We start from the raw sequence: 24,514 nt of genomic DNA on the forward strand, positions 1-24,514 counted from the left end.
GTGCTCTGCCTGGGGCCCCATATGCTGCCTGGGGCCCCTGTGCTCTGCCTGGGGCCACTGTGCCCTGCCTGGGGCCCCATAGGCTGCCTGGGGCACCTGTGCTCTGCCTGGGACCACTGTGCTCTGCCTGGGGCCCCATATGCTGCCTGGGGCCCCTGTGCTCTGCCTGGGGCCACTGTGCTCTGCCTGGGGCCCCATATGCTGCCTGGGGCCCCTGTGCTCTGCCTGGGTGTAGGACACTGGTGACGTCACTTATCTCCGGACATTAGCTCCGGACATTAGCTCCGGACATTAGCTCCGGACAAAGCCACGGAAGTTGGCACAAATTGCAGGAAGTAGTATTCTAGGCAATTATATATTAGATGGGCATTTCCTGAAGGAAATACATGGTGCTTGAACAGCGCTACCAGCTTTACAGCAGCACCTTTCACACACGGGACAGGGGGGCGCGCTTACTTTTGCACCCGGGGCCGGGGGCGCGCTTACTTTTGCACCCGGGGGCGCACTTACTTTTGCACCCGGAGGCGCACTTACTTTTGCACCCGGGGGCGCACTTACTTTTGCACCCGGGGGCGCACTTACTTTTGCACCCGGGGGCGCACTTACTTTTGCACCCGGGGGCGCACTTACTTTTGCACCCGGGGGCGCACTTACTTTTGCACCCGGGGGCGCACTTACGTTTGCACCCGGGGGCGCACTTACTTTTGCACCCGGGGGCGCACTTACTTTTGGGGCCGCACTTACTTTTGGTGGGCGGGGCTCCTCGGCCTCCGATTTGGTTGGTGGGGCCCCTCGTCCTCCGATTTGGTGGGTGGGGACCCTCGGCCTCCGATTTGGTGGGCGGGGACCGGCCTCCGATTTGGTGGGCGGGGACCCTCGGCCTCCGATTTGGTGGGCGGGGACCCTCGACCTCCGATTTGGTGGGTGGGGCCCCTCGGCCTCCGATTTGGTGGGCGGGGTCCCTCTGCCTCCGATTTGGTGGGCGGGGACCCTCGGCCTCCGCTTTGGTTGGCGGGGCCCCACGGCCTCCGATTTGGTGGGCGGGGTCCCTCTGCCTCCGCTTTGGTGGGCGGGGCCGCTCGGCCTTCGATTTGGTGGACGGGGCTCCTCGGCCTCCGATTTGGTTGGTGGGGCCCCTCGGCCTCCGATTTGGTGGGCGGGGCCCCTTATCCTCCGATTTGGTGGGCGGGGACCCTCGGCCTCCGACTTGGTGGGCGGGGACCCTCGGCCTCCGATTTGGTAGGCGGGGCCCCTCGGCCTCCGATTTGGTGGGCGGGGCCCCTCGGCCTCCGATTTGGTGGGCGGGGCCCCTCGGCCTCCGATTTGGTGGGCGGGGCCCCTCGGCCTCCGATTTGGTGGGCGGGGCCCCTCGGCCTCCGATTTGGTGGGCGGGGCCCCTCGGCCTCCGATGTGGTGGGCGGGGCCCCTCGGCCTCCGATGTGGTGGGCGGGGCCCCTCGGCCTCCGATGTGGTGGGCGGGGCCCCTCAGCCTCCGCTTTGGTGGGCGGGGCCGGGCCCCTCAGCCTCTGCTTTGGTGGGCGGGGCCGCTCGGCCTTCGATTTGGTGGGCGGGGACCCTCGGCCTCCGATTTGGTGGGAGGGGCCCCTCGGCCTCCGATTTGGTTGGTGGGGCCCCTCGGCCTCCGATTTGGTGGGCGGGGACCCTCGGCCTCCGATTTGGTTGGCGGGGACCCTCGGCCTCCGATTTGGTGGGCGGGGACCCTCGGCCTCCGATGTGGTGGGCGGGGCCCCTCGGCCTCCGCTTTGGTGGGCGGGGCCAGGCCCCTCGGCCTCCGCTTTGGTGGGCGGGGCCGCTCGGCCTTCGATTTGGTGGGTGGGGCTCCTCGGCCTCCGATTTGGTTGGCGAAGCCCCTCGGCCTCCGATTTGGTTGGCGGGGCCCCTCGGCCTCCGATTTGGTGGGCGCGGACTCTCGGCCTCCGATTTGGTGGGCGGGGACCCTCGGCCTCCGATTTGGTGGGCGGGGACCCTCGGCCTCCGATTTGGTGGGCAGGGACCCTCGGCCTCCGATTTGGTGGGCGGGGACCCTCGGCCTCCGCTTTGGTGGGCGGGGCCCCTCGGCCTCCGATTTAGTGGGCGGGGTCCCTCTGCCTCTGATTTGGTGTGCGGGGACCATCGGCCTCCGCTTTCGTGGGCGGGGCCCCTCGACCTTCGAATTGGTGGGCGGGGCTCCTCGGCCTCCGATTTGGTTGGTGGGGCCCCTCGGCCTCCGATTTGGTGGGCGGGGACCCTCGGCCTCCGATTTGGTGGGCGGGGACCCTCGGCCTCCGATTTGGTGGGCGGGGTCCCTCGGCCTCCGCTTTGGTGGGTGGGGCCCGTCGGCCTCCGATTTGGTGGACGGGGCCCCTCGGCCTCCGATGTGGATGGTGTGGACCCTCGGCCTCCGATTTGGTGGGCGGGGACCCTCGGCCTCCGATTTGGTGGGCGGGGACCCTCGGCCTCCGATTTGGTGGGTGGGGCCCCTCGGCCTCCGATGTGGAGGGCGGGGACCCCCAGCCTCCGATTTGGAGGGCGGGGACCCCCAGCCTCCGATTTGGTGGGCGGGGACCCTCGGCCTCCGATTTGGTGGGCGGGGACCCTCGGCCTCCGATTTGGTGTTCGGGGACCCTCGGCCTCCGATTTGGTGGGCGGGGCCCCTCGGCCTCCGCTTTGGTGGGCGGGGCCAGGCCCCTCGGCCTCCGCTTTGGTGGGCGGGGCCGCTCGGCCTTCGATTTGGTGGGCGGGGCTCCTCGGCCTCCGATTTGGTTGGCGAAGCCCCTCGGCCTCCGATTTGGTTGGCGGGGCCCCTCGGCCTCCGATTTGGTGGGCGGGGACTCTCGGCCTCCGATTTGGTGGGCGGGGACCCTCGGCCTCCGATTTGGTGGGCGGGGACCCTCGGCCTCCGATTTGGTGGGCAGGGACCCTCGGCCTCCGATTTGGTGGGCGGGGACCCTCGGCCTCCGATTTGGTGGGCGGGGACCCTCGGCCTCCGATTTGGTTTGCGGGGACCCTCGGCCTCCGATGTGGTGGTCGGGGCCAGGCCCCTCGGCCTCCGCTTTGGTGGGCGGGGCCGCTCGGCCTTCGATTTGGTGGGCGGGGCTCCTCGGCCTCCGATTTGGTTGGCGAAGCCCCTCGGCCTCCGATTTGGTTGGCGGGGCCCCTCGGCCTCCGATTTGGTGGGCGGGGACTCTCGGCCTCCGATTTGGTGGGCGGGGACCCTCGGCCTCCGATTTGGTGGGCGGGGACCCTCGGCCTCCGATTTGGTGGGCGGGGACCCTCGGCCTCCGATTTGGTGGGCGGGGACCCTCGGCCTCCGATTTGGTGGGCGGGGACCCTCGGCCTCCGATTTGGTTTGCGGGGACCCTCGGCCTCCGATGTGGTGGTCGGGGCCCCTCGGCCTCCGCTTTGGTGGGTGGGGCCGGGCCCCTCGGCCTCCGCTTTGGTGGGCGGGGCCGCTCGGCCTTCGATTTGGTTGGCGGGGCCCCTCGGCCTCCGATTTGGTGTGTGCTCTGCCTGGGGCCACTGTGCTCTGCCTGGGGCCCCATATGCTGCCTGGGGCCCCTGTGCTCTGCCTGGGGCCCCAGTGCTCTGCCTGGGGCCCCATGTTCTGCCTGGGGCCCCTGTGCTCTGCCTGGGGCCACTGTGCTCTGCCTGGGTGTAGGACACTGTTGACGTCACTTATCTCCGGACATTAGCTCCGGACATTAGCTACGGACATTAGCTCCGGACAATAGCTCCGGACAAAGCCACGGAAGTTGGCACAAATTGCAGGAAGTAGTATTCTAGGCAATTATATATTAGATATACACTATGGAAACAACAGTATCCTGTATGATTCGATTGCAATATGCCCAAAAAGCCAAGAAAATTTGATTGATGATGCTATGAGAATAGTAACATATAGCGCTAACCACCTGTGGAAAAATTGAGCAGTAAGGGTTAATGCACTGTGTGATCAAGTATCTGGTGGGTTATTGCAGCCACCTGAAATAGTAACATATAGTGCTATCCACCTGTGGAAAAAATGAGCAGTAAGGGTTAATGCGCTGTGTGATCAAATATCTGGTGGGTTATTGCAGCCACCTGAAATGAAGCCTGCAAAGTTATTATACTGCGAGCCTGTAAGGTAAAAAATAGAACGATCAAGAAGTAACAAGTTGTACAGAGAAAAAAAAAAAAAGGAGTCCGATTAGAGTCTATTAGAGAGGGTTTAACCTCTGATATTACGTGACTTTCCCGGTCCTTGATCCACAGTAGAAAGTTCTATGAAAGTCAAATCATGCATGCAATAGTCGAGTTTGGGTAGAAGATGCCCCGGCCGGTGGCAGAGCTTCTAGAGATTAAGGTGGTGCGGCGCGTGTTGGTACAGATTAACCGGGTCGGAAATCTGTAACATGCCGCTGTTACCTCTGTTGTTAGGCTACACCGCTTCTTCTCTCCTAGCGGTGCGGGCGGCAAAAAAATTCAGGCGGCGTGTGGGAGCTCCAATCAGCCAGCTGTCGGTTACTGCCTCGCTGTGCTGTGTGCGAAGGTCAGGGCAGGACCTGGCGTGACGTCATCAACCACATGGAGCCGCTGTGTGTTTCCCTGCTTGTCTGATACAGGGTGCAACAGGGACCATTCAATTCCTACGCGTTTCGGAAAGTATGCTTTCCTTCATCAGGGATGGTCCTGTGTGCACTAAAGGTCCTTTTAAGGCCAGCGTCACACTCAGCGTATGAAAATACGGTCCGTTTTTTACGGCCGTAATACGCAGAAATGTTACCAAAATAGTGATCCGTATGTCATCCGTAGGCAGGGTGTGGCAGCGTATTTTGCGCATCTCATCCTCCGTATGTATGTAATCCGTATGGCATCCGTACTGCGAGATTTTCTCGCAAGCTTATAAAACCGACATCTAATGGATTTATGTGCTCAAATGTTCGTATAAATATATATAAATATATATATATATATATATATATATATATATATATATATATATATATATATATATATACTAGCTATTGAACCCGTTCTACGCCCGGGTGGCGAGCATTTATATTGGTATATGGTCTACATCCTGGTATGTGCTGCTCCCATCTTGCTCTCCCATCCTGTCATGTGCTGCTCCATCCTGCGCCCCCATCCTGTCATGTGCTGCTCCATCCTGCATCCCCATCCTGTCATGTGCTCCCATCCTGTGTCCCCATCCTGTCTTGTGCTCCCATCCTGCGCCCCCATCCTGTCATGTGCTGCTCCCATCCTGCGCGCAGAGTGCGGGCGGCTGTGCAGAGCGCGGGCAGCTGTGCAGAGCGCAGGCGGTTGTGCAGAGCGCGGGCGGCTGTGCAGTGCGTGGGCGGCTGCACGTGGCTGTGCTGAGTGCGGGCGGCTGCACGTGGCGGTGCTGAGTGCGGGCGGCTGCGCGTGGCTGTGCTGAGTGCGGGCGGCTGCACGTGGCGGTGCTGAGTGCGGGCAGCTGTGCTGAGTGCGGGCGGCTGTGCTGAGAGCGGGCGGCTGCGCGTGGCGGAGGTGAGTGCGGGCGGCTGCGCGTGGCGGTGCTGAGTGCGGGCAGCTGTGCTGAGTGCGGGCGGCTGTGCTGAGAGCGGGCGGCTGTGCTGAGAGCGGGCGGCTGCGCGTGGCGGAGGTGAGTGCGGGCGGCTGCGCGTGGCGGAGGTGAGTGCGGGCGGCTGCGCGTGGCGGTGCTGAGTGCGGGCAGCTGCGTGTGGCGGTGCTGAGTGCGGGCGGCTGCGTGTGGCGGTGCTGAGTGCGGGCGGCTGTGGTGAGTGCGGGCGGCTGCGTGTGGCGGTGGTGAGTGCGGGCAGCTGCGCGTGGCGGTGCTGAGTGCGGGCGGCTGCGCGTGGCGGTGCTGAGTGCGGGCGGCTGAGTTGGCTGTGGTGAGTGCGGGCGGCTGAGTGTGGCTGTTGTGAGTGCGGGCGGCTGTGCGTGGCTGTGGTGAGTGCGGGCGGCTGTGCGTGGCGGTGGCGAGTGCGGGCGGCTGTGCGTGGCGGTGGCGAGTACGGGTGGCTGTGCATGGCTCTGATGAGTGTGGGAGGCTGTGCGTGGCTCTGGTGAGTGTGGGCGGCTGTGCGTGGCTCTGATGAGTGTGGGCGGCTGTGCGTGGCGGTGGTGAGTGCGGGTGGCTGTGCGTGGCGGTGGTGAGTGCGGGCGGCTGTGCGTAGCGGTGGTGAGTGCGGGCAGCTGTGCGTGGCGGTGGTGAGTGCGGGCGGCTGTTCGTGGCAGTGGTGAGTGCGGGCGGCTGTGCGTGGCGGTGGTGAGTTCGGGCGGCTGTGCGTGGCGGTGGTGAGTACGGGCGGCTGTGCATGGCTCTGATGAGTGTGGGCGGCTGTGCGTGGCTTTGGTGAGTGTGGCCGGCTGTGCGTGGCTCTGATGAGTGTGGGCGGCTGTGCGTGGCGGTGGTGAGTGCGGGCGGCTGTGCAGGGCGGTGGTGAGTGCGGGCGGCTGTGCGTGGCGGTGGTGAGTGCGGGCGGCTGTGCGTGGCGGTGGTGAGTTCGGGCGGCTGTGCGTGGCAGTGGTGAGTACGGGCGGCTGTGCGTGGCTCTGATGAGTGTGGGCGGCTGTGCGTGGCTCTGGTGAGTGTGGGCGGCTGTGCGTGGCTCTGATGAGTGTGGGCGGCTGTGCGTGGTGGTGGTGAGTGTGGGTGGCTGTGCGTGGCGCTGGTGAGTGCGGTCGGCTGTGCGTGGTGGTGGTGAGTGCGGGCGGCTGTGCGTGGCTCTGATGAGTGTGGGCGGCTGTGCGTGGCTCTGGTGAGTGTGTGCGGCTGTGCGTGGCTCTGATGAGTGTGGGTGGCTGTGCGTGGCGGTGGTGAGTGCGGGCGGCTGTGCGTGGCTCTGATGAGTGTGGGTGGCTGTGCATGGCTCTGGTGAGTGTGGGCGGCTGTGCGTGGCTCTGATGAGTGTGGGCGGCTGTGCGTGGCGGTGGTGAGTGCGGGCGGCTGTGCGTGGCGGTGGTGAGTGCGGTCGGCTGTGCGTGGCGGTGGTGAGTGCGGTCGGCTGTGCGTGGCGGTGGTGAGTGCGGGTGGCTGTGCGTGGCGGTGGTGGGTTCGGGCGGCTGTGCGTGGCGGTGGTGAGTGCGGGTGGCTGTGCGTGGCTCTGGTGAGTGTGGGCGGCTGTGCGTTGCTCTGATGAGTGTGGGCGGCTGTGCGTGGCGGTGGTGAGTTTGGGTGGCTGTGCGTGGCTCTGATGAGTGTGGGCGGCTGTGCGTGGCGGTGGTGAGTGCGGGCGGCTGTGCGTGGCTCTGATGAGTGTGGGCGGCTGTGCGTGGCTCTGATGAGTGTGGGCGGCTGTGCGTGGCTGTGCTGGGCGCCGAGTGCTGGGGGCCTGAGCAGGCGGGGACACCGGCGCACTGGGGGGGTCAGGTGCCGGAGTCGCCGCTAGCTCAGGCCCCCGGCACTTGCTATATTTACCTGTCCAACGTTCCACAGCTACGCGCCGCTCCATCTTCCGGGTCCTCTGCCTGTTCAGTCAGAGGGCGGCGCGCATTAAGCGCGTCATCACGCCCTCTGACCCCGTTCAGTTCAGAGGGCGCGATGACGCGTTAATGCGCGCCGCCCTCTGACTGAACAGTCGCAGGCGGAGGATGGAGCAGCGCGCATCACTGGAACGGGGACAGGTAAATATCACATACTCACCCTCCTGGCTCGTCCCTGCTTCTCCGTTGGAGATCGCGGTGTGCGTTCACTGCTTACGCATACCGCGATCTCCTCCTGGGAGCGTCACTCTGTGGGGTCCAGACTGCGCCGGCGCATGCGCAGTCTATAAAGGCTTCGGACAGAGTGACGCTCCCAGCGTTATATTATAGATATATATATATATATATATATATATATATATATATATATATATATATACAGTTATATGAAAAACTTTGGGCACCCCTATTAAACTTAAGCTTAATGTTTTATAAAAATTGTTTTTTTTTGCAACAGCTATTTCAGTTTCATATATCTAATAACTATTGGACACAGTAATGTTTCTGCCTTGAAATGAGGTTTATTGTACTAACAGAAAATGTGCAATCTGCATTCAAACACGATTTGACAGGTGCATAAGTATGGGCACCTCACCAGAAAAGTGACATTAATATTTAGTAGATCCTCCTTTTGCAAAAATAACAGTCTCTAGTCGCTTCCTGTAGCTTTTAATGAGTTCCTGGATCCTGGATGAAGGTATTTTTGACCATTCCTCTTTACAAAACAATTCCAGTTCAGTTAAGTTTGATGGTCGCCGAGCATGGACAGCCCTCTTCAAATGATCCCACAGATGTTCAATGATATTCAGGTCTGGGGACTGGGATGGCCATTCCAGAACAGTGTAATTGTTCCTCTGCATGAATGCCTGAGTAGATTTGGAGCGGTGTTTTGGATCATTGTCTTGCTGAAAGATCCATCCCCTGCGTAACTTCAACTTTGTCACTGATTCATGAACATTATTGTCAAGAATCTGCTGATACTGAGAGGAATCCATGCATCCCTCAACTTTAACAAGATTCCCTGTGCCAGCATTGGCCACACAGCCCCAAAGCATGATGGAACCTCCACCAAATTTTACTGTGGGTAGCAAGTGTTTTTCTTGGAATGCTGTGTTTTTTAGCCGCCATGCATAACACCTTTTTGTATGACCAACCAACTCAATCTTGGTTTCATCAGTCCACAGGACCTTCTTCCAAAAGAGAAATTGGCTTCTCCAAATGTGCTTTTGCATACCTCAGCCTACTCTGTTTGTGGCGTGCTTGCAGAAACTGCTTCTTTCGCATCACTCTCCCATACAGCTTCTCCTTGTGCAAAGTGTGCTGTATAGTTGACCGATGCACAGTCACACCATCTGCAGCAAGTTGATGCCGCAGCTCTCTGGAGGTGGTCTGAGGATTGTCCTTGACTGATCTCACCATTCTTCTTCTCTGCCTTTCTGATGTTTTTCTTGGCCTGCCACTTCTGGCCTTAACAAGAACTGTACCTGTGTTCTTCCATTTCCTTACTATGTTCCTCACAGTGGAAATTGACAGGTTAAATCTCTGAGACAGCTTTTTGTATCCTTCCCCTGAACAACTATGTTGAATAATCTTTGTTTTCAGATGATTTGACAGTTGTTTTGAGATGCCCATGATGCAACTCTTCAAAGGAGATTCAAACAGGAGAACAACTTGCAAGTGGCCACTTTAAGTAGCTTTTCTCATGATTGCATACACCTGGCTATGAATTTCAAAGCTCAATGAGGTTACAAAACTAAAAAAAGTGCTTTAGTAAGTCAGTAAAAAGTAGGTAGGAGTATTTAAAACAAGAAAATGATAAGGGTGCCCATACTTATGCACCTGTCAAATTTAGTTTGAATGCAGATTGCACATTATCTGTTAGTACAATAAACCTTATTTCAAGGCAGAAACATTACTGTGTCCAACAGTTAATAGATATATGAAACTGAAATAGCTGTTGCAAAAAAACAATTTTTATAAACATTAAGCTTAAGATTAATAGGGGTGCCCAAACTTTTTCATATAACTGTATATATGTCATTGAGACACACATATATATATATACTGTATTTATATTTCATTCAGCGCGAGATAGCACCAAAGCCTGTAATTAAATTGCCGGCTTTTGCTATCTCCTTCACAAACCCGACAGGATATGAGACATGGTTTACATACAGTAAACCATCTCATATCCATTTTTTTTTTTTGCATATTCCACACTACTAATGTTAGTAGTGTGTATGTGCAAAATTTGGGTGCTCTAGCTGGTAAAATAAAGGGTTAAATCGCAGAAAAAATTGGCGTGGGCTCCCACGCATTTTCTCCGCCAGAGTGGTAAAGCCAGTGACTGAGGGCAGATATTAATAGCCAGGAGAGGGTCCATGGTTATTGGCCCCCCTGGCTAAAAACATCTGCCCCCAGCCACCCCAGAAAAGGCACATCTATAAGATGCGCCTATTCTGGCACTTGGCCACTCTCTTCCCACTCCCGTGTAGCCGTGGGATATGGGGTAATGAAGGGTTAATGTCACCTTGCTATTGTAAGATGACATTAAGCCAGGTTAATAATAGAGAGGCGTGATTTTTCTTTCAGAAGCTCTTGGCATGATATACTGGCAACATGGTCTTTTGATGTCTTCAATGAACTTACATCATAGCCCTTTTGTAAAAATTTTGCGGTTAATGCTTCAGCTTCTTTATCAAATTGTTGTGGATTTGAGCAATTCCGGTGCAATCTCATAAACTGACTTTTTGGTATGTTTATTAGCCTTTTTAATTTTCAATTACAGTATATAGTATATATATAGTGTACCACGCCAAGAGCTTCTGAAAGAAAAATCACTGGCAAAAAAACAGGAAACAACAGATTTTGTCCCAATTATAGTACAATATAATTCAAATGTTAACATCTTCAGGAAATTAGTTAGTAAACATTGGGGGACCCTTAAGGATGGTAAAATTCTGGGAGCCCTTATCCCTGAACACCCACGCTTTATTTTTAAAAAAGCACGTAATCTGGGTAATCTAATTGCACCTATGGTACAAAATCATAAAGCCCATAAAACAGAAACATTTTTTGAAAGAACTTTAAGAGGATTTTTTCCCTGTCGTAAGTGCACTATGTGTAAACAAACACATACCTGTAAAAAAAAGTGTAATAACAAAAGATGGAAAAAACTACACCATCAAGCACTTTATCACATGTACCACAGAGGGGGTCATTTACATTATACAATGTCCCTGTAATAAATTATATGTCGGCTGCACAAAACGCCCACTGAAAGTGAGACTTGGCGAACACATGCGTAACATTAAACAAAAATTCCTTGGTCATCCACTTTCTAAACACTTTGTGGAGCAACACAATAGTGATATACACTCCATGGCAATTACAGGTTTTGAAAAAGTGCCACCACCATGGAGAAATGGGAATTATATAGCAGCCATGTCCCATGTGGAAACAAAGTGGATCTTTACTTTAGACACCATTATTCCTAAGGGACTAAATAGTGAAATTGAACTATTTGGTTTTTTGTAACAAAAAAAAATGGAGGAGGGAGGAAGGGAGAAGGAAAAGAGAAAAAAAAAAACTGATGATGACTTCCCCTTTAAAAGGACCATTAGTGCACACAGGACCATCCCTGATGAAGGAAAGCGTACTTTCCGAAACGCGTAGGAATTGAATGGTCCCTGTTGCACCCTGTATCAGACGAGCAGGCAAACACATAGCGGCTCCACGTGGTTGATGACGTCACGCCAGGTCCTGCCCTGACCTTCGCACACAGCACAGCGAGGCAGTAACCGGCAGCTGGCTGATTGGAGCTCCCACACGCCGCCTGAATTTCTTTGCCGCCCGCACCGCTAGGAGAGAAGAAGCCGCGTCGCCTAACAACAGAGGTAACAGCGGCGTGTTACAGATTTCCGACCCGGTTAATCTGTACCAACACGCGCCGCATCACCTTAATCTCTAGAAGCTCTGCCACCGGCCGGGGCATCTTCTACCCAAATTCGACTATTGCATGCATGATTTGACTTTCATAGGACTTTCTACTGTGGATCAAGGACCGGGAAAGTCACCTAATATCAGAGGTTAAACCCTCTCTAATAGACGCTAATCGGACTCTTTTTTTTTTTTTTTCTCTGTACAACTTGTTACTTCTTTATCGTTCTATTTTTTACCTTACAGGCTCGCAGTATAATAACTTTGCAGGCTTCATTTCAGGTGGCTGCAATAACCCACCAGATATTTGATCACACAGCGCATTAACCATTACTGCTCATTTTTTCTACAGGTGGTTAGCACTATATGTTACTATTTCAGGTGGCTGCAATAACCCACCAGATACTTGATCACACAGTGCATTAAGCCTTACTGCTCAATTTTTCAACAGGTGGTTAGCGCTATATGTTACTATTCTCATAGCATCGTCAATCAAATTTTCTTGGCTTTTTGGGCATATTGCAATCGAATCATACGGGATACTGTTGTCTCCATAGTGTATATTTTATATATTTTACTACCCTCCTCTTATGTATACTATACAACTCTTCAATATATATCCCGAGTAAACATATATTTCTTCTATTTAAATTTCATTTAGTGTGTTTTTTTATTATTTAGGGATTCAACACTGTTTTCATCTGGTTTCCTGTGCACAAATCTAATAATTTTAGAATTTCTTATTTTTCTGACAACATGGTGGTTATTGTCTAGATTTGCAGCAATAGGACACCTTATATACTAGCGCCGCTGAATATATACATTTTAACTAAATTTTGAAATAAAAAATTGAAATAAATAAATAAAATATATATTTTTTTATTAAAGTCATCAGATTGTTCCTGTATGGCCTAGAGCTGTGACTTCAAGCTTTTATCTAAGCAAAGAACAAACATAATAGACTTACAGTCCCATTACTATTAGGAAAGCGTGATGCACGTGTCTTCTCTTGCCTGTGAAATCCGAGGACTGCAGAGTGCTGCTGCCCTATACCGATCTGTGTCTTATCCTTCTGATGACAGTATAAAATATTGTCATGTGATAGACCATATAGGAGCAACTTCCTTCTGTATGTTTTAATATTAGGAAAAGTTCTCATCTGTGTTTGTTGGACTCTGAATTAAAAGCTCAGGTCTTATGTATATTGGTAGAGAAGGGGTTGTTTGGTACTATAATAATCATGGCTTATCCTTAGCATAGGTCATCAATACCAGATCAGTTAGGGTGTGACACTCGGCACCGCCACCAGTCAGTTGTTCTCGTTGCTGACAATGGCTGGATGTTCTTCTGGGACAGCCCAGCTCCATCCACCGCATAGTGGCTGCAGTGGGGTACTGCAGATTCCCTTGCTGAGGTCACTGGGAACATCTGATCGTCGGGGGTGTCTCGTCATGTGACAAGGCTCGTTAAAGGGTTGACACTGACTGTTAGGATTGCTACTTCCAATAGGTGGCACTAGAGTTCTAGTCCTCTTCCTCTCTGAAGAAACAATTTGCATATTTCCTAAAGGAGCATTGCTGCTTAAAAGTCTCCTCATCTTGGCATACTTGACATGTCACTCTCCGCAAGGAGAAATGATACCCCTTAAACTCGAATAGGGAGTGATAAGTAGATGGAACAAAAAAAAATATATGGTAAAATGAAAGAACGGTGTCACATACACAATGAGGATCTCAAAACTACAGGAAGGATGCAGAAAAAGACACCAGTATATGAGCACAAAAGAATGTTCAGCAACAACTTCATCTGAAAGCAGATGATATGATAGACATTATTGATGGCATACATGTGTAATACACAGGTATGCAAATGTGGCGCCCCTAGGGGTATTTGCCACAAAAATAGTTATTGACACCAAATACAAATATTAAAATAGCAAGACTGCACTACCATCTCCGACCAGAAGGGGGAGCTCCAGAGACTCCCCTTGATCTATTCTGGTCTGAGAAAAGGACTGGCAGTTGGGTTGAGGAGCTGAAAGTGAGAGGTCGTATAACTGGACTCCTAACAGCCCTATAACGGATTATAGGCCTGTAATACCCATAGTAGGAAAAGAGGAATAGAGAAAAAGGACATTGTGAGAACCGGGTAGCAATAACCTCTACCCAGAATAGGCGCAGAGACGGATACTGGATCCGTGGCTATATTCATTATATATAATACAGCAACCGGAAGGAAGTGAGGTGATATCAGCTTCACCAGGGTAAGACGCAGCAACAGACACGTTGTACAGACACAGGTAAGACAGCGGTACTCCCAGAGGGGGTAAGCCGACAAAAAAGGACTCGGGTTGTCCGTCGAACCAGAGTACAGAAGAGACAGATTGGGTCGGCAGCCAGTTCACAAACAGCAGCAGGGCCATACAGAAACTGCGCATAATAAGAGGTGGAAATCCTGACAGGGTCAAAGTAATTCAGAGTTCTTAAACAGACTCCGGTGACAGTACTGGTTGCAAATCCCTCTTTGTTGAAGTAAACTGGTTAAACGTTTCAGCGCCTCAGTCTTTCATTTGGACAATAGCCATCGATCCAGGATCGGGGTCATCACAGCTGAGAGGACCTGCTGCTGATCAAGTAAGTGTCTGTTCCTTCATGATATCCCTTAGGCCGGGGTCACACTAGACCGTAATACGGACGAGTGCTATGCGATAAAAAATCGCATAGCACTCGGCACAATGTTAATCTATGGTGCAGCTCCCATCATCCGATATTTTCTCCACCGTATTTCGGATCCGAGGGAACTCGCAGCCTGCTGCGATTGTCAGCGTATCTCGGCCGAGACTCGCCAATGCAAGTCTATGGGTGCGAGAAAAAATCGGATTACACACGGACCATGCGTGTGCATTGCGAGAAATACGCAGCGGTGTTCTATAGAAAAGCCGGTAATTCAATTGCCGGCTTTGCATTTCTCCTGCACAAACCCGACAGGATATGAGACATGGTTTACATACAGTAAACCATCTCATATCCCCTTTTTTTTTGCATATTCCACACTACTAATGTTAGTAGTGTGTGTATGCAAAATTTCAGCGCTGTAGCTGCTGAAATAAAGGGTTAAATGGCGGAAAAAATTGGCGTGGGCTCCCGCGCAATTTTCTCCGCCAGAATGGTAAAGCCAGTGACTGAGGGCAGATATTAATAGCCAGGAGAGGGTCCATGGTTATTGGCCCCCCCGTGGCTAAAAACATCTGCCCCCAGCCACCCCAGAAAAGGCACATCTGGAAGATGCGCCTATTCTGGCACTTGGCCACTCTCTTCCCACTCCCTGTAGCGGTGGGATATGGGGTAATGAAGGGTTAATGCCACCTTGCTATTGGAAGGTGACATTAAGCCAGATTAATAATGGAGAGGCGTCAATTATGACACCTATCCATTATTAATCCAATTGTTGGAAAGGGTTAAAAAACACACACACACATGATTTAAAAGTAGTTTAATGAAATAAACACAGCGGTTGTTGTAATAATTTATTGTTCTCGCAATCCATCAGGACCACCCTCGCTTGGAAAAATAATAAACGTACAAGATACATACCTTCTGGTGAACCGTCTCGTCCCACGAAGTAATCCATCTGAAGGGGTTAACTAATATTACAAGCAGGAGCCCTGCAAATGCAGCTGTGCTCCCTGCCTGTAATCCCCGGTGAATGAATGAAATGTAGGTCATTGCCCTACATTTCCTTCAGTCGCGGTGAGGCGCCCCCTGGTGGATGTCCTCATATGACCTGGAGCGTGGGAAAAAGTTCCCAGGCTGCAGTTCATGAGAACATCCAGCAGAGGGCGCCTCACCGCGACTGAAGGAAATGTAGGTCAATGACCTACATTTCATTCATTCACCGGGGATTACAGGCAGGGAGCACAGCTGCATTTGCAGGGCTCCTGCTTGTAATATTAGTTAACCCCTTCAGATGGATTACTTCGTGGGACGAGACGGTTCACCAGAAGGTATGTATCTTGTGCGTTTATTATTTTTCCAAGCGAGGGTGTTCCTGATGGATTGCGAGAACAATAAATTATTACAACAACCGCTGTGTTTATTTCATTAAACTACTTTTAAATCATGTGTGTGTGTGTGTTTTTTAACCCTTTCCAACAATTGGATTAATAATGGATAGGTGTCATAATTGACGCCTCTCCATTATTAATCTGGCTTAATGTCACCTTCCAATAGCAAGGTGGCATTAACCCTTCATTACCCCATAGCCCACCGCTACAGGGAGTGGGAAGAGAGTGGCCAAGTGCCAGAATAGGCGCATCTTCCAGATGTGCCTTTTCTGGGGTGGCTGGGGGCAGATGTTTTTAGCCACGGGGGGGCCAATAACCATGGACCCTCTCCTGGCTATTAATATCTGCCCTCAGTCACTGGCTTTACCATTCTGGCGGAGAAAATTGCGCGGGAGCCCACGCCAATTTTTTCCGCCATTTAACCCTTTATTTCAGCAGCTACAGCGCTGAAATTTTGCATACACACACTACTAACATTAGTAGTGTGGAATATGCAAAAAAAATGGGGATATGAGATGGTTTACTGTATGTAAACCATGTCTCATATCCTGTCGGGTTTGTGCAGGAGAAATGAAAAGCCGGCAATTGAATTACCGGCTGTTCACAGATATCGCACTGAATGAAATATAAATACAGAATATATATATATGTGTCTCAATGATATATATATATATATATACTGTATATATGTTTTCCCGAACATTTGAGCACATAAATCCATTAGATGTTGGTTTTGCAAGCTTGCGAGAAAATCTCGGCATACGGATGCCATACGGATGTCACACGGATGTCACACGGATCATTTGATGCGAGGAAATCGCATCCTCGCACTGCACACGGATCACTGTTTTTGAAACATTTGTGCGATTCTCGGCCGTGAAAAACGGACCGTTTTTTTATACGTTAAGTGTGTCCCCGGCCTTACATTGTGCATCGCCTGAGACCACAGCACCGGGTCAAGCCACTAGTGACATCCCCCTCAAGAGACGGACCTCATTGATCTGGTGCTGGGTACCTCGGTCTCCCGGGCGTCACACATACAGGAATAAAGCACACATGTTCCCAAACAGTATACTGCAAGCAATATATTTGTCAATTAAGTCCCAGAATATTTAGCCAACTATAATAGTAAAAGGATAAAACCTTAGGTGTGAGAGAAGTGGTATTCCTAACAGGTCAGGAAAGTAGTAAGGGTAAATAATTGAAGCATTTACCCATAAAACATGTATCAATATGAGCACCTTCTGCGCCCCAACGGGCGTTTTGCATAAGCTGCCTCAGGGGGTGTAATGGCTAATGTGTAGAAATTAATTTGGGATACCTTCCGTATTCCCTGCTACCTTCTTGGGCTCAAAGACAAATCTTTACCAGGAAGCTGCACTTTTCCCATATGGCAAGATATTATTTTCGGTGTTGTAATACTTTATCTCTCCTTTGTAACAGATTTCCTAACCCACTTCTGCCTATGTTGTTCTGTAGACACCAGCAACCCTGCAAGTGTCAATGCGGCGGTAAAAGAAGTAGAGAAACATTTGCATGGACAACATCTCGATCTGCTGATCAACAACGCCGGGGTTCTAACAAACAACCACCTGGAGTCACAGACCCCTGAGGATATGATATGCACCTACACCATAAATGTGGTGGGCCCTATGCTGGTCACCCAGGTATAGTTCATGTCTATACTATGTAGTTGGATACACTATCTATTAAAATGTAGTAGCTGCACCCCGGGTCTCGTATCTAAGAAGTCCTGAAATCCCCCAAGTTATAAGGCTAAGTTATTTTATTCCTTTACAACATTTGTTCCAGGTGCAGTAGTGGCAACTGGGGGTCTAATAAAGACCCCTATATCTGCCATTTTATCATTCCTATTAAACTATGCTAAAGGACAATTCAATGCAATATTTCATGAGTAACATCTATTAAAGGGGTTGTCCAGGCTAGGGACAAAACTCTGCAGTCACTTTTTGGGTCAGGAGACTGCCGAATCATGTGTGGTGCGTACGCTGTGACGATAACCCGGTATTCCTGATGCGTGAAGGTGGTCATGGGAACACATGTAGGCGATTTGCACACTTGTGGTTAGGTGCCAACTAGACCGGTTCAACTTCTGTCAAGAGAAATGAATTGAGAGAAGCTGGAGAAGACTAGTTGGCATGTGACCACAAGCGCTCCACCAGTAATACTGGGGAATTGTGAAAGCAAGTGCATCAAATATCAATCGATTCAGAACTCTACAAACACATAGAGTGACTGTACACTTTTGTGCCAAGCCTGAACCCCTTTAAAATATGACATGTTTCACAACAGTAAAAAAAAAAAAATAAGTGTAAGACTATAGCAACATTTTTAAAGTTAGCGAATCATATAACACTACAGCAGCAGCAAGCAAACTGTTTAGGAAGGCATAGAGAAATTATGCAAAGTAGGAATTATTTAATAAATCAAAATGTTAATTGTTTATTTTTATCAATTTACAAAATCTAAAGTGAATGAGAAATAAATCTAAATCATATTAACCCCTTCATGACCTTGGGATTTTTCGTTTTTCCGTTTTCGTTTTTCACTCCCCTCCTTCACAGAGCCATAACTTTTTTATTTTTCCGTCAGTTTGGCCATGTGAGGGCTTATTTTTTGCGGGACGAGTTGTACTTTTGAACGACATCATTGGTTTTACCATGTCGTGTACTAGAAAACGGGAAAAAAATTCCAAGTGCAGTGAAATTACAAAAAAAGTGCAATCCCACACTTGTTTTTTGCTTGCCTATTTTGCTAGGTTCACTAAATGCTAAAACTGACCTGCCATTATGATTCTCCAGGTCAGTACGAGTTCATAGACACCTCACATGTCTAGGTTATGTTTTACCTAAGTGGTGAAAAAAAATTCCAAACTTTGCAAAAAAAAAAAAAAAAAATTTCGCCATTTTCCGATACTCGTAGCGTCTCCATTTTTCGTGATCTGGGGTCAGGTGAGGGCTTATTTTTTGCGTGCCGAGCTGGTGTTTTTAATTATAGCATTTTGGTGCAGATACGTTCTTTTGATCGCCCGTTATTGCATTTTAATGCAATGTCGTGGCGACCAAAAAAACGTATTTCTGGCGTTTCGATTTTTTCTCATTACGCCATTTAGTGATCAGGTTAATGCTTTTTTTTATTGATAGATCGGGCGATTCTGAACGCGGCGATACCAAATATGTGTAGGTTTGATTTTTTTTTTATTGATTTATTTTGATTGGGGCGAAAGGGGGGTGATTTAAACTTTTATGGTTTTTTTATTTTTTTCACATTTTTAAAAACTTTTTTTTTTCACTTTTGCCATGCTTCTATAGCCTCCATGGGAGGCTAGAAGCAGGCACAGCCCGATCGGCTCTGCTACATAACAGCGATCATCAGATCGCTGTTATGTAGGAGAATTGCAGGTGTGCTGTGAGCGCCGACCACAGGGTGGTGCTCACAGCCACCGGCGATCAGTAACCATAGAGGTCTCAAGGACCTCTATGGTTACCATTCAAAAGCATCGCCGACCCCCGATCATGTGACGGGGGTCGGCGATGACGTCATATCCGGCCGCACGGCCGGATGCGGTAGTTAAATGCCGCTGTCTGCGTTTGACAGCGGCATTTAACTAGTTAATAGGCGCGGGCAGATCGCGATTCTGCCCGCGCCTATTGCGGGCACATGTCAGCTGTTCAAAACAGCTGACATGTCCCGGCTTTGATGCGGGCTCACCGCGGAGCCCTGCATCAAAGCAGGGGAGCTGACCTCGGACGGTATAGTACGTCCGAGGTCAGTAAGGGGTTAATATTTGATGTGACCACCTTTTTTCTTTAAAACAACATTAATTCTTCTTGGTACACTAGCACCAAGTCAGAGTTTTTATAGGATTTTAGTCAGATGCATGAGTAATCAATTTTACCAAACAAGAGGTAATTTACCACCCCTGGTAAGCAATAAGATGCATGGACTGTAAGAAGTACCACCATTTTATTAAAAAAAAGTTTTTTTTCCTATTTTTCTTCTCAAAATTTGGGGTGCGTCTTATAAACCGCAAAATACGGTATATAGTATATGTGTACTTACAATTGCTCATTTTGCCCTTCTACCCAGTTAATTATTCTTTTTCTGCTGTATGAAGAAACAGGAAGTCTCTTGTCCTCGCATTTATCATCCCCCTCTTCATCTCCTGACCCCGCTGCTCCCACCTCCTCCATACCAGGGACTTTTGCAGTGACTTATGACTAGTGTTGAGCATTCCGATACTGCAAGTATCGGGTATCGGCCGATACTTGCTGTATCGGAATTCCGATACCGAGATCCGATATTTTTGTGGTATCGGGTATCGGTATCGAAACAACATTAATGTAAAAATTTGTAAAAGAAAGAATTAAAATAAAAAATATTGCTATACTCACCTCTCCGACGCAGCCTGCACCTTACCGAGGGAAGCGGCAGCGTTCTTTGTTTAAAATTTGCGCTTTTCTTTCCTTTACTGAAGTCCCGGCTTGTGATTGGTCGCGTGCCGACCATGTGGCCGGGACGCAACCAATCACAGCAAGCCGTGACGTAATTTCAGGTCCTTCAGGATTTTAAAATTACGTTCCGGCGTTGTGATTGGTTGCGTCGCAGTCACATGGGCAACGCAACCAATCACAGCAAGCCGTGACGTAATTTCAGGTCCTTAAGGATTTTAAAATTACGTCCCGGCTTTGTGATTGGTTGCGTCGCAGTCACATGGGAGACGCAACCAATCACAAGCCGTGACGTCACGGGAGGCTGGACACGCGTGCATTTTAAAATGGGCGCATGTCCAGCCTCCCGTGACGTCCCGGCTTGTGATTGGTTGCGGCGCGGTCAACCAATCACAAGCCGGGAGGCTGGACATGCGCGTATTTTAAAAAGCGCGCGTGTCCAGCCTCCAGTGACGTCCCGGCTTATGATTGGTCACGGCGCCATGTTGCCGGGACGCGGACCAATCACAGCAAGCCGTGACGAAATTACGTCACGGCTTGCTGTGATTGGTCCGCGTCCCGGCAACATGGCCGCCATTAACCAATCACAAGCCGTGACGTCACGGGAGGCTGGACATGCGCGTATTTTAAAAAGCGCGCGTGTCCAGCCTCCCGTGACGTCACGGCTTGTGATTGGTTAATGGCGGCCATGTTGCCGGGACGCGGACCAATCACAGCAAGCCGTGACGTAATTTCGTCACGGCTTGCTGTGATTGGTCCGCGTCCCGGCAACATGGCCGCCCTGACCAATCACAAGCCGGGACTTCACGTAACCAAGTAAAAGCGCAAATTTTAAACAAACAACGCTGCCGGTTCCCTCGCTGAGGTCCAGGCTGCGTCGGACAGTTGAGTATAGCAATATTTTTTATTTTAATTCTTTATTTTACACATTTATATGGATCCCAGGGTCTGAAGAAGAGTTTACTCTCCTTCAGACCCTGGGAACCATCAGGAATACCGTCCGATACTTGAGTCCCATTGACTTGTATTGGTATCGGGTATCGGTATCGGATTGGATCCGATACTTTGCCGGTATCGGCCGATACTTTCCGATACCGATACTTTCAAGTATCGGACGGTATCGCTCAACACTACTTATGACACATACAGGAAAAATTGACTGCCTTTATCTACTGTACATAGAGCTTATAAGGATTCAGCCAGTCAGTTATTAATCACGTGATGTCATAGACCTAATGAAAAAGTGAAGGATTAGATGGGTAGAAGGGTAAAATGAGCAATTGTAAGTACAGAGTGTTAAATAATATGGTGACTGCAAGATAGAGGATAAAAATTTTGATGGACGGGCTTCATTAATTGAAACAGAAACAACTGTGTAGGAGGCTTAAAAATGAGTGAGGAACAGCAAAAGTCTGCTATAAAGGTGAGGTTGTGGAAGATATCTTCATGTCATACAGTGGGGAAAATAAGTATTGGATACACTGTTTTTGAAAGTTTTCCCAACTACAAAGAATGCAGAAGATTGTAATTTTTATAGTAGGTACACTTCACCTGTGAGAGACAGAATCTTTAAAAAAAATCTGAGAAATCATATTGTATGATGTTCACATAATGCAATTTATTGCATGAAATAAGTGTTTGATTCAGTAGAAAAACAGAACTTAATATTTGGTACAGGACCCTTTGTTTGCAATTACAGAGGTCAGACATTTCCTGTAGCTCTTGACCAAGTTTACACACACTGCAGCAAGGATTTTTGCCCACTCCTCCATACAGATCTTCTCCAGATCTTTCAGGTTTTCAGAGCTGTCGCTGGGCAACATTGAGTTTCAGCTCCCTCCCTCCAGGTGCCCAAGGTATGTCTCCCAGGTGGGACTAAAGATGGCAATATCATCCAGGTAAGCAATAACAAACTTCTCTAGTCCCTCGAGAAGCTGGTTGACTAATTGCTAGAAAGTGGCAAGTGCATTTCTCATGGCGAAGGGCATGACAAAGGATTTATACAGTCCGAATGGAGGAATGAAGGTGGACCTTTATTGTGCCTCCTGAGATATAGGAATTTGCCAGTAAATTTGACTCAGGTCGATGATTGTAAAGTACTGAGCACCAGCTAAGAAATCCAGCAGCTCACTGATGTGTGGCATTGGCTGCGCAAAGGGAGCTGTGATGGCATTTAGCCTCCTGTAGTCTATGCAGAACCAGGTTGTCACGTCCTTTTTCGGGACCAGGACTACAGTCGAGGCTCACGCACTTTTGGTCATTTGGATCACCCCCAGGCACAACATTTCATCTAGCTCCATTTTTATTTCTTTTTGCACCTCTATGGAGACATAGTATGCAGGTTGCCGACTAGGGGGTGACTCTCTGTGTCCACATAGTGGATGACTAGATGCGCCTCCCTGGTACACCTGTGAAGATTGTCAGGAAGAGCCGGAACACCTCCCACGGCTGGGACCTCTGGTCCATGTATAGCTGCCGGCGGAGTTTTGTGGCCTCAATAAACTCTCTGTCCTGGGCTGCTGCTAGCAAATCAACCAGGACTTCTTCCTCAGTTTCGTCAGGAAGACTACAAACAGGAAGAGTACAGGCTCCCCAGTCAAGGATGAACTGTTTTTAAGTGCTGCTAGGGATGGCAAGCAGACCAACTACTGTATGTCCACAGCAATTCTCTGGAACTGCTCCTCTTTCACTGGCAAAGAGATCAGGGGAGCTTTGGGAGCAGGTCCTGGCAGCTGAGCGCAGAGCTGTCTGGAATTCCTTGCTACAGGTAGCAAGAAGCGACCTTAAGGTCAGGTCCCAACCTCTCTGATGCAATCTGGGACCTGCTCTGGATCCACAAATGGTTCTCTTATCCCACTGGGTGATGAGAGTCCAGAAAGCAGCACGTTACCTGCGTTCTTGGCACTCTGACTGCGGGTGACAGCAGCTATGTTGGCTGTCTCCCCTAGGAAAAATAACCCTTTCCCATCAGCCTGAAAGGCTGTAGGTACTTCTTTTCCATCCTACCCTAATACCTCATGAGTATTGCTAATTATGATTCAGCTACCACTGGCCATGTCTCAGTCCGAGGCAACACTGGTCATCTGCATGGAACCAACTTCTTCAGGTTCGCTATGCCTGTTCACACCGCCCTTAAAATTTGTAGGGGGTAAATGTTCATGACGCCACCTGTGGTACTCGACTAGAGATGGACGATGCTTCTTAAAGGGACCACTGGGGCTGATAATGGTGCAGCAGAGTTGGTATAGCTCCCCACAGGTAAAGCTTAGTCCCCAGGGCAGTTAAAGATGAGAATGATAAAGTTCTGATGGTGGTAGTGGTGCAGGGCAGTCATCGCAGGAAAGAATTGAGAGGACACAGCAAGATGCAATTTTTACGTTTTACTTACAGTTCAGATGTTGTTCAACAGCGAGGGTACTGTGTTTTCCATGTTAGTGGTCCAGGAAACTATCCAGTAACTTGGGGAACTTGTCCAGAACCCGCTTTTTATATGCCTTTCCTGGCCGTCTCACTGTGCTGGCTGCCTCTTCTCCTGCCCTGCGCTTCACACCCAGTGTCCCAAGCCGGCAGACGTGGGTCCTGTCGGGTGACGTCTTCACTGTCCCCTTGACCCTCAGTGTCCACCTTTTCAGCAAAGTAGATGTGAGATTGGATGCCGTTCTTATAGACACAACAGCCTCAGGGGTTCCTAGTTGAGACCTATAGTTCTTCCACTAGATTAGGGGCTGGTTCCCCTTACTGTGACCTGGTCCCTCAACCTGATGCTGGTTAGCCTGGATGCAGGCCCCACGAGTGGCTTCTGCACTTCCGTGCCCCTAGGACCCTTTCTTCTTCATCCTGGGAGCTTCTCTCCCTTCTTTTCTTTCTTTCCTGCTGGGACGAGCTCCTACCAGCTCCAGTCCCCAGCTTCAGCTCTCTCTCCACATCTGCTCACTTCTCTTGCTTCCTTCAGACTTCTCCCTTACTCACTCTCTCCTCCCCTCTTGTTCGTTTTCTCCACCCACACCTTCTACCTAATCCCTCCCTTGCCTGGGGAGGTCTAGTGTTTGGTGTAAGTGTTAGGATCTTGTACAGTATCCCCCTGTCCTGTTTTTTTTTCTGGTCTTTATTCCAAATGGTCTGAGTTTTCTGTTTTTAGAAGTTGTTACATCTAATCTCTGTTTGATTAAATACAGATTAAACAAAAAACACAAGATGGATTTCATCAACCAATGTATCATTTTAATCAGTATAACGGCATCAACCTGACACTGTGTGTTGTTTACTGAGCAAAATCCTGCTGACAGGTTCACTTTAAACATTTTACCACATACAAGGGACAAATACAATCACACCATCACCAGACCACATAGTACTACCACATAGTGACCGAATACTGCAATACTGATCATTAATAAGAAACCACAATACCACAAGTGCCATAACATAGTAACATAGTAACATAGTTATTAAGGTTGAAGGAAGACTTTAAATCCATCTAGTTCAACCCATAGCCTAACCTAACATGCCCTAACATGTTAATCCAGAGGAATGCAAAAAAAAACCATGTGGCAAAGAGTAAGCTCCACATTAG

At 50.0% G+C, this 24,514-nt stretch overlaps 1 protein-coding gene across 1 annotated transcript in view; it reads left to right on the forward strand.

The window, feature by feature from the left end:
- The window catches only part of LOC143807024 (C-signal-like), a 250,480-nt gene that overhangs the window by 179,042 nt on the left and 46,924 nt on the right, over positions 1-24,514 (forward strand). Inside the window, exon 3 of the mRNA XM_077288180.1 lies at positions 16,949-17,136. Within this exon, the coding sequence (XP_077144295.1) occupies positions 16,949-17,136 (188 nt within the window). The remainder of the gene's footprint in view (positions 1-16,948; positions 17,137-24,514) is intronic.

Source organism: Ranitomeya variabilis, chromosome 2 (assembly GCF_051348905.1).
Source record: "Ranitomeya variabilis isolate aRanVar5 chromosome 2, aRanVar5.hap1, whole genome shotgun sequence".
Lineage (NCBI taxonomy): Eukaryota > Metazoa > Chordata > Amphibia > Anura > Dendrobatidae > Ranitomeya > Ranitomeya variabilis.